Source organism: Boleophthalmus pectinirostris, unplaced genomic scaffold (assembly GCF_026225935.1).
Source record: "Boleophthalmus pectinirostris isolate CB_2022bp ecotype Guang Dong unplaced genomic scaffold, ASM2622593v1 HiC_scaffold_169, whole genome shotgun sequence".
Classification (NCBI taxonomy): domain Eukaryota; kingdom Metazoa; phylum Chordata; class Actinopteri; order Gobiiformes; family Gobiidae; genus Boleophthalmus; species Boleophthalmus pectinirostris.
In genome coordinates this window covers 8,507-25,000 of record NW_026571113.1, presented here as the reverse complement: position 1 = coordinate 25,000, position 16,494 = coordinate 8,507, and the positions used below count along the sequence as shown (strand labels likewise).

The 16,494-nt window shown below is 38.2% G+C and overlaps 1 protein-coding gene across 1 annotated transcript; it reads left to right on the top strand.

Moving 5' to 3' along the window:
• The first annotated feature begins 28 nt into the window (after nucleotides 1–28).
• On the top strand, nucleotides 29–2,328 carry tgfb1a (transforming growth factor, beta 1a). The gene is made up of 4 exons (XM_055152244.1): nucleotides 29–370; nucleotides 987–1,137; nucleotides 1,301–1,411; nucleotides 1,499–2,328. The coding sequence occupies exons 1-4, from the start codon at nucleotides 291–293 to the stop codon at nucleotides 1,544–1,546; spliced, it is 390 nt and encodes a 129-aa protein (XP_055008219.1). The 5' UTR covers nucleotides 29–290; the 3' UTR covers nucleotides 1,547–2,328.
• The last annotated feature ends 14,166 nt before the right edge of the window (nucleotides 2,329–16,494 follow it).

Sequence of the window (16,494 nt, the reverse complement as noted above, 5' to 3'; positions counted from 1 at the left end):
TATTTTTTTGGGACATAATCAAATCAAACTTTCTAGATAAAACCACACTAACTCTAGTCCTGCTCAACATAATCAAATATTAACTCCTAACTTGGTAGTTTAAGCTCAATTAACCTGTTGATATTTATGATGCAGAGGACGAACAGGCCTTTCAACTCCGGGTCTTCTGTGACTGCGACCCTAAACGTGCCAGCAGCAGCTTCAATTTTGACATTTCTGGAATCAGCAATGGGAGAGGAGACCTAAATAAACTATCGTTAATTACCCAACAACTTCCTTATATCCTCACCATGTCCATCCCTAAAAATGTCAGCAGCCACCTCACGACTCGCAGGAAACGCTCCACTGACTCAAAGGACACTTGCACAGCGTAAGTAGGACTTTTACTACCTACTTATTTCAGTTAACCAAATTACTTGACAACTGGTTTGCTCTCGCAACTACATAATAAAGTATCCTAAAAAGGCTCCTTTCTAGGAATGGGTAATATGGGACAAAATTACAAATATTTTCTGGAAATCCAACAGAAATGTGTTAAAATGTGCCTTGTTATGTATTAGTTGAGGTTTAATATGTGAAAGTGTAAAATTAAGATTACTACATATCACCACAGGTTTAATCAGGCTTTATGAGGCATGTTGAGATTTGATTTTTGTATAATCGATATAAAATTTTAGCAAATTTTCAAAAGAACATTAACAAAATTTATGATAATTCAATATACAGCCCACCTCTACTTCTTTCTATGGAAACTACTGGAACTTTGCTAAAAAAAAAGCTAATAACTGCAAAAAATTTGGACCGTTGCCATAGCGATATAGTGAACAAAATACCTTTTGGGAAAAAGTCCTCAAAATGATACATAAAACAGGAAGCAGTAACCCATCGATATAGCCTATATACATGTAACCCATAAGAATATTAAAATGCATATTGAGTAAAGATATGCGTTACTTGACTTAACTTGTTTGGACTTTTGTCCTCAGCCAGACAGAAACATGCTGTGTGCGAAGCTTGTACATTGACTTCAGGAGGGATTTAGGCTGGAAGTGGATCCACAAGCCCACGGGCTACCACGCCAATTACTGCATGGGCTCCTGCACTTACATCTGGAACGCTGAAAACAAATATTCACAGGTATGGACTGGTATGACTTTTCTGAGTTTTTAGAGCAACAATTTTGGACTAATGTATTTTTTATGACTTTGCTATTAAAATGTGTTTGGCATTAAGTTGTATAGTGGTGAAATTCATGCTCAGTTGGGGTTAGCTGTTGCTTGAGCGATATAATTGTTTACAGATCTTGGCCCTGTACAAACATCACAACCCAGGAGCCTCAGCCCAACCGTGCTGCGTTCCCCAAAGCCTAGAGCCACTGCCAATTCTCTACTACGTGGGCCGGCAGCACAAGGTACCCATACCACATCACAGAGCATGTCATGCTACTGCTATGTGTTTGAAGACGAGTTTTAATATTGGTGTTGATTTTCACTTTTAGGTGGAACAGCTGTCCAATATGATCGTGAAGTCCTGCAAGTGTAGCTAAAAATACATAGCGGCGTGGAGCGTTGGCACACAAGGATATACAACTGAGAAGGATGAAAGGAGTTTTGTTTGAGACTTGAGGCTCCGACAAAGGGAATATTTAAAACCATCTGGATCGCTTGTGGTCCAGTTTTCCTCCTGTCATCCATGACATTGTTGTTATGGATGCAGATGAAAGCATAGACTCCTGTATAGGTAGTATTTTCCATGTCTGAACTGACCTGAACGTGGTTAAAATATACATGTTGAAATTAATTTATTTTGTAGATTAAAAGTGCATTTTACATTTATTTTATTACAAATGTGGATAAAGCCTGGACCAAATGAACTTTGATGGAAGATAAGCCATTTCTTTAGGACATTTAAGACTTCCTTACAAGGTCATATTTATGGTGCTTTAACTGAGGTATGGAATTAAGTGCCATGAAAGATACCTGTAATGATGCAGGTGTTGAGGGCAGCAAAGGGACTGTCCAACTGAGGGGAATTCCTACAAGTGAAGTTACTGACGAAGCAATATCTCACCAACCATCCATCACATTAACTTTCTACAATGTTACTGTTTATTAGGAGGGATTTGTGTTGCCTTTGTGGTTCACAGCTTCAGTTTATCACATCACATACTAGATCTATCATATCAGAAGTACATTTCAGCACAAACAATAAACATTCGTCTGAAGGTCAAGATGTAGTACACACAGGAAAGTTTACCATTTTTAAATGCACTTACAATTTGTACTGATAAAAATGTTAAAATATGAAATAAAGTAAATGTTGTTTGTATTTTCTGAGAGTAATATGAGACAAAAGAAGGTACAAATTTTAACAATAATCTAAATACCCCAAAAGTTAAGATGCTATGTAAAGACAACATATACAAAACCCAAAAACTCAGAATATTTTAATACCATTAATTCTTTTCATGTATTTTTTTTCTTTTCAGGAGGCAAACAAAAAAATTATTTGCTAAGCAGGAAAAAAAGAAACCTGAAAAGTATTATTTTATAAATGGAATATCTTGACAGTTAAACATATAATTTTGAAATTCATTGCAGAAACAAAACTCAAACAGTTGAGATAGAAGTAAAAAGGGCTGCGAGCAAGTGCTCTTAAAAAGCTGCATTTTGAAGCTGTACAAGGCCATAAATTGTTATGGCACTGGGCAGTTGTAAATCATGCTTGCTGTGTAACAGGTGTGTGGTGGGACACCTGGTAAAGTGGCCAATAGTTATACCCCATCTAGAAGTTCACCTGCTCTTGTAACTTTAACTGTTGGGAGGGTTTTCCACTACTACCCCATGTAACACTGCTACCTCCACCCTGGCTGCCCCACCCCTCTCCAGTACTCAGGGGATTACTGGCAGCACACGAAGCTGGATTGGGAATGAGGGGAGCAGGTCCGGGCGCGTTGGTAAGCCATAGTCTTAAGGGCAGTGACTGCATGGAAAAAGAAGCGCACACACATCCCATACACATGCACGTGAACCCACTGACACCCCACTGACGCTCGGGCATGTCAACGTTGAGTGCTTCACATTACAGCCTTCATATTAGAGAATAGTGTCAGGGTCCCTCTGTGCATCAGATGACAGGGAGGTGTGCCAGCTTGTTCCATAGCTTTAAGCAGATCACAGAAGCTTAGGCTCTGTTTGTCTCCAGGGGGCTATTTTTGACAACAATATCAATGGTAATGTATACATGTCATAGAATAGTATAGTTTTAGATTACAGAAGGAATTAAAGGTGCACTGTGTAACTCTGCCACCTGCTTGTCTCCATTTTGATGTTACTGCTTTACCTGGAATGTTCCCCAGTTTTAGGTATTTGAACCATGAAGTAATCTGCAATTCAATAAATGCAAGATAGATATGTTTAATGACATACTGTGGAACATTCCAGGCAAAGCAGTGCTGGGAGCCAGAATACAGACTTCTTCAATACTTTACGAAGATATGATTCTGGTCACCAGTGAATCTCACTGTCTTCAACTGGGTGTGACTGACAGATGGATTAGCCAATCAAGGACATGCATGGTCCACCATATTGGAAAGAATAAAGGAAAAAAAAAATATTGCAGATTTCTACAGAATCAGTGAGCACTAAACTGTTAGTGTGAGGTGAAAGAAAATTTATTTTATTTGTAATTAGACTTAGACAAAATGTATTGATCCACAAGGGATATTTTTTATTTATTTATTATTATTCATATATGTATGTAATATATGTAATTCATAGGTGACCAATGAGCTCTTTTATTTCACATGTGCCACTGGAAAAAACAAAAACAAATCTGATCACGATCTTGTTGAACTGGGTTGAGATTCAACAGAGAGCATGGAGACCTGACTGATATTGATCCATGTAAAAAAAAATACTGAGAAATATTCTGAATTTACATGCAAGGCAAAAACAATAACATATTCAAGGGAGCAAGCAGGTAACAAGAAAAGTTACATAAAGTATCTTGTGAAAATATATAGCCTTTTTTCTTGCTTTTTCTGGCAACTCAGAAAAGTTTTCTATCTTAATGACACAATCAAGAGATAGAAGACTGAGAAATTTGGCATTAAAATAATTCTTATTTAAAAGGTCCTGTGTAATGTATTCTTGCAGCTTTATGCTCCTCAGCTTGGCACTTTGTATCTAACAATAATAGCCTGCTCGTAAATCTATTATCATATCTATGTTGACAGTTAGGACGTTACAGAGTTACAGGGATATAAAAGAACAATAGGCACTGTGTAAGCTTGCCAGCGTAGGTGTAATTGTACTGTTAAAGGTTTTCCCCTAGAAAACAGACTCATTACTATTAGTAAACAAAAAAAATAAGAGACTGGTGGAAACAAAGAAGATTCCCAGCTGTGAAAGTCCCTGCATTGCAACCTGTTTCACTTTCACTGCACAGGGCAAACAAAGAGAATGAATGTCAAGAGGGACATAAATCTCCCATAATGCAACTGTCCCAGGGGCCAGTCAAAGGCAACGCAGGACTGTCCCGCTTAAGATGTTCATCTCTCGGCAGCTGCTTCCTCTAAGGCCCATGGGCTTTTGAAAGGGACAAACTGTGAACACCTCTGGAGTGTAGCAATACCCATCGCAGTGCATGCAAACAATGTAAAAGAGGCCACTTGAAGCCCTTGTGTTGTATGCTAGTGTTACAGATGCGAGTGGCTGAGGAGAGAAAGAGAGCTGTCCCTGTGTTACAAGTCTAAACAGGTGTTCCATTTAAAGCTAACAGGATACACGTGCCGGCTTTTTATGAACCAATGAGTAAGAGGAACATTGTTGTTGTGGATAAGTCATTCACTTTTCACATAATTGCTTCTTTAATTACAGACATGTGCATCCCCATTTAACTTGCCTGGCTTTATGTAATGCCTGAATCATCTTTACTTTGAGCCTTTGAGTTAACAAAGTAAAGCTGCCATAGTAAACATATGGAGAGTCTGTATGGCTCTCTAAATAACAGCAGTGTATATAATGATCTTCAAAGGCTATTTAGAGTTTTGTCTTATGTTCAGCATGTTCCACATTTTGAAATGCAAGTAGGATTGGGCAATATTCCAAAAAAAATGCCCCCCATGTCGATCAATCAATCAATCACAATTTCATTTTATTTTGTATTTGTATTAAAAACAAATAAGACTGACTTTTCATGACATTTCCTGAACATGAACAGAATTAAAAGTAACATTTCCAGTGGAGGGTCTGCCTCCTGCTTATCTCTATGGAAATGTAATCGCTTTGTCTACTATGTCCTAAAGTATAAATTAAACTTATCTATCAAGAGGGAGACAAGCAGGTTACAGCACTATGCTACGTTACAATTCAGATCTGTGGAGAGTCGGCCCTATTCACAGAAGGAATTATAATATTTTTGAGGAATAGGAACACCCATAATGTATAAATGCTAGATGGAAATATTTAATGTCATATACGATGGAACATTCCAGGCAAAGCAATACCATTTCCATGGAGAGAAACAGGTAGTGAAAAAGTTGTGCAGTATGCCTTTAAATAAATGATGGGCATTTTAAACAAACAAACAAACAAACACACAAACAAATAAACAATCAGTCAAATTCTGCTCCAAGCCCCATTACAGAGGATTGGCTGTGAACCTCTCATCTAAACACTCAAGCTTAAATCACTATTGACGATTATAAATGACAAAATCTCGATGTCTATTAAAATGTGATTAATTGGAAAACCCTAATTATATGTCCTATGATCTTTGGCCACACGTGGTTGTTAAAAGCAGACCAGTGGCTTTGGATGGGGCAGGCTCTGACCTTAATAACAGGGGCTGGTGTCCTGCTGCTGCTCAGCTCTGCTCCACAAACACACAGCTGCTCAAGGCCATTGTTGCTGCAGGTGCTCATTCTGTGGACACACTCACAACAAAAATATACACCTTTTCCTTCTCCTCTAATCACCACTATGTTACATCTACACTCTTTAATAGAGTATATTTAAAACTTCAATTTATCATTACAAATTTCATTTCAATTGACTCCGCTAACAGAGCATGTGGTTCATACAAAGTAAAATGCATGATGGAATCTAGAATTTGAAATGTAGTGTATATCTCTGCCCTTCGCTATGATTTCCTAACATGTCTTATCTAGTCCAAGTCTAGAAAAATAGTGGAAAGGAGTTCAACGAAATTATTGCATATGACAGTATGAAACTATATGCTATTGTCCGTAGTAGGAATGTTGAAAGAGATGTGTGCATCCAACAACTATAGTTATGGTTTGACCATAATAGAAATGTATGTTTTGCAGAGACATCACTCTGTGGTGTTCTATAACATTACTATGGCGACACAATGCACACATTAGGAAAGAGTCTCAAAAGTCAAGAAAGCATACTAAATGTATTGAAACAACACATTTTCAGGTACCTGAATGAGTGTCCTGCATAGGTCTTTGATTTTCAACAAAAAAAGCTAGCTTAAGTAACAGAGCTTCAGACAGCGCAGAGCCTTTAGTTAGCTTCACACCTCAGGGACTTGGGGTGATCAGCTGCAAAGTATCAATAATACGTATGATGAATACAAACAATACAAAGGGAGTTGAGAATAAACTTTTGTGCCTTTTGTAATTAGTGTAATATGTAGGCCAAGTGTGTCTCTCAATTGTAAAAGACACTATTCCTTATGATCTGTAAGGAGCAAACAACTGTGGCAGATTTCTCAATGAAAACTGTGAAAAGGTGAAAGGCCCCTCCACCTGTCTTGTCTCCAGCCCTCATCGCTCTACTAACACCTGTAGTTAAATCCCAGATGTTTATCAGCACCTGAGTCAGCAGACCATATCTCGCTCAACATCTTTCTCTCTCATCACTTTGCCAACTCTTTGAAGGTGCTCCACAAGAAAGAAGACCAGTGATAGACGGGGATAAAACCAATGTACAGGGAGGGGAATATTCAGACCACACATGTTTTACTGTTTAGTTGACATTTTACATAGAATAATGAGGTTAAAGGGCAGGTTTTAATGTTTTCCTCATCTTTTCTTGGTTTGGTGGAATAGTGCCAGTGGTAAATATATAAAGTTTTCCACCAGATAAGCGTCAGATTGTGAGGGGGAAAAAAATGAGATGAAAAGTGCAAAGATACAGGAAGTAGTGCTCAGTTCTAAAACAGAATCACTGACTCCAAACATTCCATCCAAAATGCAGGGACATTTTATGCACAAGGAATGCATTTTTCTTGCAGTTTAATCCTTGATTGATTTAACAAAATAAAGCTGTCACATCTCAAGGGGCTATCCAAAAATAAATAATTTTGACAGGTTTTTGACTTGAGATAAACTACTATGTTTTTTTTGGTTTTTTTCATGGCAATATTGATTGTTTAAAATACAAACCAAGCAATGGCTGAAAAGCTCTGCTGATATTTATTGCAACATGGTAATGTGGTAATTTAATTAGGCTATTTCTGCCCATGTACATCGAGCAAGTACGATTACAAACTTCACCGCAATTTTTAAAACTAGAGAAAAATAGGTAAAAAATGTTGTACAATCTTTAATATGATCATGTTAATTATGTGACTAACTATAAAATTTGTTGTCTAACCAGTCATATGTACTTTAAAGCATACTTTCCCAATGGTTAACTTCTTTCTGGTTCGCTAACATATCCAGTAGCTAACATCATTGTTTTAATACCCAGTGGATCAAAGTCAAAGGAGAAACTTTAACTCTCTTCAAAGTGAAAAGTACAAAGGGAAAGTATGATAAACAATGTGTGAGCGTCTGACTGGTTTTAAGCCCTGACTCATAGACCGGACCTCAGCAAGTGTTTTCTAAAAAAGGAAAGGTACCAATTACATTAGGAGATGATGCCCCTCCTTTCCTTCCTGCTCTTTTCTCCTTCTCTCTCTCGCTCTGCTTCACTGAATGCTCAAGACCAATGCCAAGCCCTTTGATAACACACATCTAGGGTCCATTCGCACAAAGAGGGATTTCTGAATAATTGTGTAATCGCTCACACCAAATGGAGTATGACGACAGGACGGAGGAAGGAAGCTGGATGGTCCCTGAGCTGCCTGATAAACAGCAGTGTAGGAAATACCCTCTTTATATAGTTTCAGTTTTTAAGGGTGACAGTGGCTCAGAGGTTGGTGTATTTGCTTAACAAATTCAATGGGCAGCGGTTTGAATGTGCTCAGACCAAGTTCATGTGTCCTTGGGCAAAACGCAGATTGGCAGATCGGCAGCCTCACTTCAACTGCTATGCACTTTGAGTAGCTCAAAAGACACACATACACAAAAAAAAAAATAAAATCCAAGACATTACTATAGTTTTTCCTAATCCATTTCCTCACCACTGTTCCCTTGGAGTCACCATGGCAGAGTTTCATCAGCCTGACCATCCGGATTACATTCTTCACTAAGATGCTAATTTTGAATAGAACATTTTGCATGGGAATATGGTCAACCCTAATGGCTCATTTTAGTCGTCGATTTTGATCTACCTGCATGGAAAAAACATCATGCTTATAGTGTAATTAGTGTAAAATTAATACATCATCTTTTTATATGCCGGGGTTCTATCTAACTTTATACTGTGAGAAAAAGAAAAAAGATCATAAGTTGCACTTATCCAAGTTTGTGACTAGAATAAGGAGTACACTGACTCCCTTGTTACTATGGTGTTGCAGTATGTTACACAATTCACCAGCAGAATGCAGAGGTGACTTTGGACCAGACCAGTGCCCAGTGAGTTATAGAGGCTGATAAAAGGGCAGGCGTGCTGTGGGCAGCTTTCATGTGTCTGTAAACCCCCCTGAAGAGCTGGACTGAAACAAAGCCCTGACCCTCAGCGGCGGGGTAAACTATGTTCAATCACACACTATTAGTCATCCTCCAACCTCTCCTGACACCAGTGCGAAAGGCTGAAATCTTATATAGGCGCTGCTGTTAAAGTGCCAGCACAGGATAGAGAGATAAAACATGGCAGCATTGACTCTGTGACCCTTAATTGGATAAATGGGAGGTCATGGAGAGAGTTATCGAGTGTAGCTTTGTGCTCGGTCTGGTTTCAATTAGTCAGCTGTGAAGTGAGGCCTTCTGTGGCAGTGGGCTTTATGCTGTTTTGATGGCTGTACAAGGGTTATGACAGCAAGAGAGTGGGCCTGGTCTTAGTCTGTCAGCTCCGAGTGCTTAGGGACATTAGGTCAGTGTGCACCCATCCCCCTTCTTTGTTTATGACATGCCATGCCTTTGAAGATGAATGCTTAAGCGGAATAGGGATGAGCATGTGTGCCGAATTCATAAATGTTTCCGGATTACACAAATCAAAGGGGTCGTGTGCAGCACAGAGTGGATCCACCTGAGCAGGTATGACTAGGGCAGAGTACACATGTGAAACAGCTGCTCAAGAAACTGCAGATTTAGTTGAAAGAGATGGGTGGAGGAGAAAATGATGAGTCACAAACACATTTATGATTGCTTTTTTTGATGACCAAAACAATGTGAGTTGAAAAGAAGAAGTGGGATCTTTGACTGAGAATGTCTGTGGAGGTAATTGGTCACTATCAAAACCTGTAAAGTGATATTGGATTACAAAGCCACAAATTTATTTTATTTGCAATAAAATTAAACAGGACACACACACACTATTTTCCATATAACTTCATGCTGTGAGTGTTTAATTTGGGTCTGTGGGATACGCTACTTTTACTGAAGAATCTGCCTGATCTGGACAAAAAGCAGAGCTGAACAGACCACCATGCTTGTTTACGTTATGACTCAACAACTTTAATTTAGTTTTAGATAGGAAAATATAGTGCCGAGTTTGTGAATGAGTTCATATCTTGGAAGCAGAGAGAATATTATATCTGGATATAGCCGGGCTAGTTAAATGGGCATGCACATGTCTGTAATTTAATGTTGGGAACCTAAAGTACACAATATTATAGGGAAAAGTGGACCCATAAAGTTGGATAATAAGTTGGATAAAGGGTGGATAATATAGCCAAATTGCATATGACAATGAATTATCCTGGATTTGATCACAATTTACTGGGTGCTTGCAATGCTTAAAGAAGCTTCAAGGTATAAGAGATCACTAAAGCTTCTCCTGAAAGTTGACATTTAAATAGGGCTAAGTACCATTTAAAGGTACCAGTACAATACAGAATAAAAAGATTTAGGTACAACTGGTATTGAAACAAATATTTTTTTCTGATAATATTTTTTTTTTTTGGATTCCAGGAGAGCAAAGAACTATTAGAAAAATACAAAGTGTCACCACAAATTAACATTAATTTGCATCATGGAATAAGAACTGAAAAAGTACCGTTCATATATTGGTAACCAGCCCTACTTTACATTTGTTAATATACCTGTCACTCCCTCAGGGCAAGGTTAACCAAGGAGTAGATACATGGGGAAATGCAGATGGCAATGGGACAGTATTTGAACATTTGCAGTTGTAGGAAACAACACTAACAATTTAACCCTCTCTCCAGATGGGATCAGATGGGATCACTATTAAGTTTTATATCGTCATACCGCCCACCTCTTTCACTTACAGATCAGTACAGGCATGTGTGTTTGTTTGTCTCATTTTAAAGCCACACGCACATATAGGACACTGAGAAAATGCATATTCCACATGTGGACAACACACGTAACCAAACGGAAAAAGACAGGGATAACAGAGCACAGACTTCAGAGAGAGAAGCACTAATTTAAACCAGTCTGCACTGTGGCATTGGCACCACAGCCATTCCCTCTGGCATATTTGAAACATACAGAAATTAAATTCATCCACTGAGGGACTGACTGTTCATAACTTAATATAGTTTTCCACTGCGATAATAAATTGGGAATCATAAGTTCAAACATTCCACTTGCGTCCAGCTCGGCACTGCGACTCACTTCATCTTAAGTAACAGCAGTGAGTGTGGTCTGTAGCTTCAGATACACCCGCTGCACTCGGCACTCCAATAGGTACAAAGCAGCCATGCTCTGTAAAAAGCACCTACATCTAACACAACTACCTCTTCTGGCCACCCAAGAGAACAGGATGTGAACTAATACTTAACAGTGAGAAATCATACTCCCCTTGATATAAAGTCCAGTCGGAAAGAGCGCGGTCAGATAGAAGTCACCCAAAGGTCTGTCAGTATAGTTAATGCAAAAGGAAGGTCCGGTGGTAAGAGCAACAGGAAAAGGAAATTCTCCCCCACGGCATCCTGGTTGGTTAAATGTGACTGGATATTTTGAGACCCTGTTTTTAAAGCACATATGACAGGTTTTCATGTTTTTCTTGATGGGATTGTATTTATGGGTAATATTTATCCTAGTTTTACATCAGTTAAGTAGGAAAAAAGTTTGTTTGCTATACAGTTGGATGGAATGTATGTCATATTTGCTGCCCAGCCAGGAAGAAAAATTATTGATTTAATAAAAATAAAAAAAATATAAAGAAAAAACAAAACTAAACAAAATATTTAGCAAAACCTTAAATGTAATTATGTTAAAGGGCTCATATTAGACTATTTTCTGATCTATGTTATAATAATACAGTGCTCCACTTTGTTTTTAAACTCCATACACCTTCACAAGAATCATTTGGATAATTTCAGACCTGAAATTGCCTATCTCTAATGAACAAAAGGTAAAAGGAGCTGTTAACTTGAAAACTACCTCTTCATTGCATCACAAGGTGAAACAGAGCATTTTGAGCTTTGGAGATGTAGACAGACTAATAATAAAGGATTACTCAAACATGTGAGAATGAAACAAAACACAACTCCAGGTATGTTTTAGATGAGGTAACGTTATAACATAAATCAATATGGTATGACTTTTAACAACATTTTAGTGAAATGCCAGTCTAACCTGTCATATGCAGCCTGTATTTGTTATTCATCATTCATTCAACTAAGATGTAGTGACTCAGTGTGTCTACAGAGGTAATGGGAAAGTTATTTTGTTCATATATTTACTGTCTCTCTTGAAATATGTGATATGTCTGTCTGTGTTGCTTGTTTGTTATTACTGTCTCACCAAGGCTATTCACGCCACTTAAGACAATTTATCCCCTCTAGACGGAACTGGGCTGGTTTTCTCGACGAGTTTGTTTGTTGAGACCCATTGAGCTCTTCCTCCGCTTTCAAGTCCTGTAGTCATATAATGGTCAGAGTGTGTGCACGCAGACATCCTGAGTCAGTCATGAGGCAGGTCTCTCAGTCACTGTGGGAAAGCCTGACCAGGAGAGGACCGCATCAGGGCTCATGGCTCATACACAGTAGGAGCATGGCGTGCTATGTAAAATAAACCCGCTGTCACAACATGTCAACACCACTATAAAGCAGCATAAAAACAAGAACCGCACCACCAGATCAAAGGGCTGCACGCACTCACAGATTCGGTCTTTGCACCACTGTCGCATTGACCAGAAATCCCCGAAAGCTCTTTCTGCTTTTACGAGATTAACTGCCACCGTCTGCTATTTAGCACGTTCTATTGGTTTGGACCACCATGCCAACTCCATCAAGTCTAACTTTGACTCCTTTTCTTCTTTCTCTGGCTGCTTCAGTCCAATTTATACAACCACATCAATCTAAACTGTGTAAGCTTTACCACTCGGAGGTCTAGGACTGTAGGCCTTTAGTCATTTAGTAAATTTTTAGTCATATTTGTATTCGCCGACTAATGAGTTAGCTGAAGATTTTTTTTTTTGGTATTCATGTGTAAACAGGCAAGTGGTTCACAAGTTTAATCTATCATAAATGTCTTATATAAATACATTGTTTCCTAGTACTTTTTGTGTAACTAGTTGTTTCTGTTCTGTTTGTGAGCACAGTTTGTGTCAGAGACATAGAGATACATAGTTTTGAGAGCTTTTGCCATCTGCATATCTTTAGTCAACCACGAAATTCTACTAACTTTTTTGATGAATAATCCATGATCCTCTTGTATCCATTGTGATATCATGCTTTGTATGGAAAAGAAAGAGTAATTCCTGAAGTGTGTCTGATTACATCCACGCACCGCGCGGGGTCGAGGTGAAGCTGCAGATTCAGACTCTACTTCCTTGCCCTACTTTATCTCCAAACATCTGTGCATTAAAAATCATCTAAATACATGGAAGTACTGCACCACATATAATAATAATAATAATAATAATAATAATGATACAGTTTTGACTTGCATCTAAACTAGAAATGCAGTGCTCTGATCTTTTGAACACTTAAGAGTCTTAAAGTGAGTCGTTTTACTCTAAACAGGAAACAGCAGACGCAATGTGCGCTCACAACTGTGTAACCTTTGATTCGCAGGCCTAACCCACAGCAGTCTTGGCGATCAGAGATTTAAAATCTCATAAGATTCACCTAGTGTCTATAGTGTGCGCGTTTTGTCACGTTTAAAAATAGTTTAAGACTGAAAAATTCTGTAGTGTGTGGCGGCCTTTAGATCTGGGTAGAGGCAAGTGTGCTTACAGGAACAATGCATGTTTTCAAACTGATTTAAAATTTTGCACTTCATAAATGCAAAATAACGCTATGCTGTGAAACATTTCAGGCAAAGCACTAACAGGGAGACAGGCAAGTGGCAGATCCCCTCAACCAGAAAAGTTACATAGTAAACCTTTTACAGTTAAAATAGCAAAATGGCAAACACTAATCAGTTCTTCCTGAGCCCCTCACAGACCTTGCCTCAAAAATCATTAAAATCATACCATTCCTTCAGCAAACAGTCAAAGAGAGACAAGAAAACAAACAAACAAATCACTGAAGGAGCACATATTTTCTTACAATACACTTGTTACTAGTGCTATATTTGAATTTACATTTGATCTTACAAATAGCCTTTTGACTACACATATATTTTTCATATGCTCCTCTTTAATTTTTCATCTGTCTGTATTGTCTGTGTCTTCCAGCAACACATACATCGAGCTATTTAGTAAAATTCCTCATTTCCTGTTTGGGGTGTGTGTTGGATTCCTTGTTCCTGTGGCCATGACACATCAAACATCCGAGTGGCACTGATTGGGGCAAAGACCATTTAAAGAGGGCAAAAACTTTCTAAATTGGGACAAGCTAAAGAATATATAAAATGTACCATTTTCTTCTAAAAAACAAAAAACAAAACAAGAGCTGCCGATAAATGCTGCTAATGAAATGAGTCCATACTTTACAATTATTTTAATTGTATGGTAAGTCATTTTCTAAATTTCCTTTTAATGAGGCTGTGGTGCCACTCAACAAAGTTTGTTGCCCAATAAAATAACAGTCTCCAAATGCACTTTTCCACAGTGTTTGTATCATAATAAGCAAATCATTGTATTGGCTTGTACATAGTAGTACAACACAACTAAGACACTGAATGTCACTATTAAATATTGACAAAGTATATAGCGTAAATCAGTGTCTCTTAGTTCACAGAATACCACTCACAGTAATAATCTCTGATGAGATTAGATGTTTATGTTTCTTGCTCTGATTTAGGGTTGAATGTTTATTCTAGTAATATTTCTGGTTAGGTTCTGGTTACACAGTATCTTGAGATAAAACTGGCTTACAATAATTACCTAGTTTAGTCATGATTCAGACTGTATACCTGGATGGGACATGACATGATAAAAAAGATCTTTCTACTGCTGGAATCTACCATTTGTACAGTACACATATTCACTGTATGTGCTGTAAATTCTTTTTGCATGCCATGAGACTAGCTCAACATATTTCACTGGTAACAGCTCAGTAACAGAAGTAAACAGACACAAAACAAAATATAAACACAATTACTTTTATAACGCTGCCCAAGCCCCCTGTATCCAGGGAAGTAGCAGGTCCAAGGAACACATGGGATTTTTAATGTGGAAAGGTAAATGTAGTAGACGTGTTCAACAGGTATGCAACACGCTCTGTTTTCCACTTACAAATCGTTTCCAACTCTTTACTGTGTAGCACAAAAAGTGTGTGTACTAACTGCCCATATTATTATAAAAATGTTCTAAAATTTCTAACTATCATTGTGTAATCAAATAAATAATAAGAATGTGTGAAGTGTTGTAATTCTCATCATTTAAGTATTTTCACGACAGCACTGCTGCAAAGCTTATATAGTCTCAGTAAGATGGTAAAGATTTCATTGTTTGACTGTTTAAACTTTATCTTAGATACATTTTGTGAAACCATTTGAGGTGACTGCTGTTGTGATTTTGGGCTCTACAACATACACTGAAGTGAATTAAACGTGAAATTTAGATATTTTGCTGTCATAAAAAAGCATGATGTAATAAGATGCTGCCATTTCAACTAAGGAATTTGTTTTTATACATGGAACAAAATGCCTAACAATAATGTCCAGTGAACAATATGGAATCTAATATCACCACCCACATGTTTCTTTATATTTACTATGATCAGCAGGTGATTACATGGACAAGGAAGGATAACTTCAATAATTAACCATTGCCAACCACACTATTCTCCCAGCCATGTAGCATACCAAGCAAATTTGTTAGGCAAGACAATGAAAAAGTAATTCTTCAAATGATCATTGATTCACCTAAAAGGGTTTTTCAGTTAGGAAAACATATGGTTTAAATAAGTATGCCCCCCATAGTTCCCCTTAAGTCAAGCTCTCATTAGTGAATTATGTGGACAGGGCTGAGGAAAGGAGGTAGAGCACGACTCATGCTACAAAATACTGGCAAAAGTTAGACAGTTAAAGGAGAGGAGCCTTAAAGGGGGCGTTCACCTTCACTGCGCAACACAACAGGATAATAAATAGTTGGGATTTCGGGAATAGGCCCATATTACATACATTTACTTCATACTGACTAGGTCTCATCATTCACTGGCTCCCAGCCCAGGAATGTCACTCACTTCTCCCCTTGACCTTTACTGCTCCCTTACTTTAGTTGCTCATATATCTCCATGCTTGTCCATTTGTGTATGTTCAAACTTTCTCAGGACCTCTTCCAGAGCCCACGCTCGTGCACTATGTATGGACCCAAGAGAACAGCAATTTCCCTCCCCTACCTCTTGTCCTCCCACAACGTCTCTCCCACTCACTGTCTGCGTTTACACTTTCTTATTGGGTTGTTGTACCAGTCTAAATTAGTTATGGCTCAGATAAGATAAACTGGTAAGGGGAAAGTGAACTCACACTTGGGGTTAATTTTTGCTCAACACAGATGCCATGAGTCACTGGGCTGTGCGACCTCTTACTTCATATGAGTCAGAGCAGCAGGCTGGACAGTCTCCTTTGTGTCACACTCGACTTCGAAATGTCTCTTAATCTGAAAAACCTCAGGCACAAACAATCACCCACTCAACCACAATATTTCTATTTTGAGGCTCGTATTGTAGTTGTTTGATTAAATTGGTTTTCTATTGTGTGTGTGTTTGGGGGGGGGATCTTTTCAGAAAAGATCCATGAGATAGGCACACCTTGTACCAGACCATGTAAAG

What these genes read in the sequence shown, in the direction of transcription:
- tgfb1a (XM_055152244.1), top strand. Translation starts at nt 291, where the DNA reads ATGTCCATCCCTAAAAATGTCAGCAGCCACCTCACGACTCGCAGGAAA. An exon ending in TCAAAGGACACTTGCACAGC is followed by an intron (nt 371 to 986) that starts GTAAGTAGGACT and finishes TTTTGTCCTCAG; the next exon opens with CCAGACAGAAACATGCTGTG. An exon ending in ACGTGGGCCGGCAGCACAAG is followed by an intron (nt 1,412 to 1,498) that starts GTACCCATACCA and finishes TTTCACTTTTAG; the next exon opens with GTGGAACAGCTGTCCAATAT.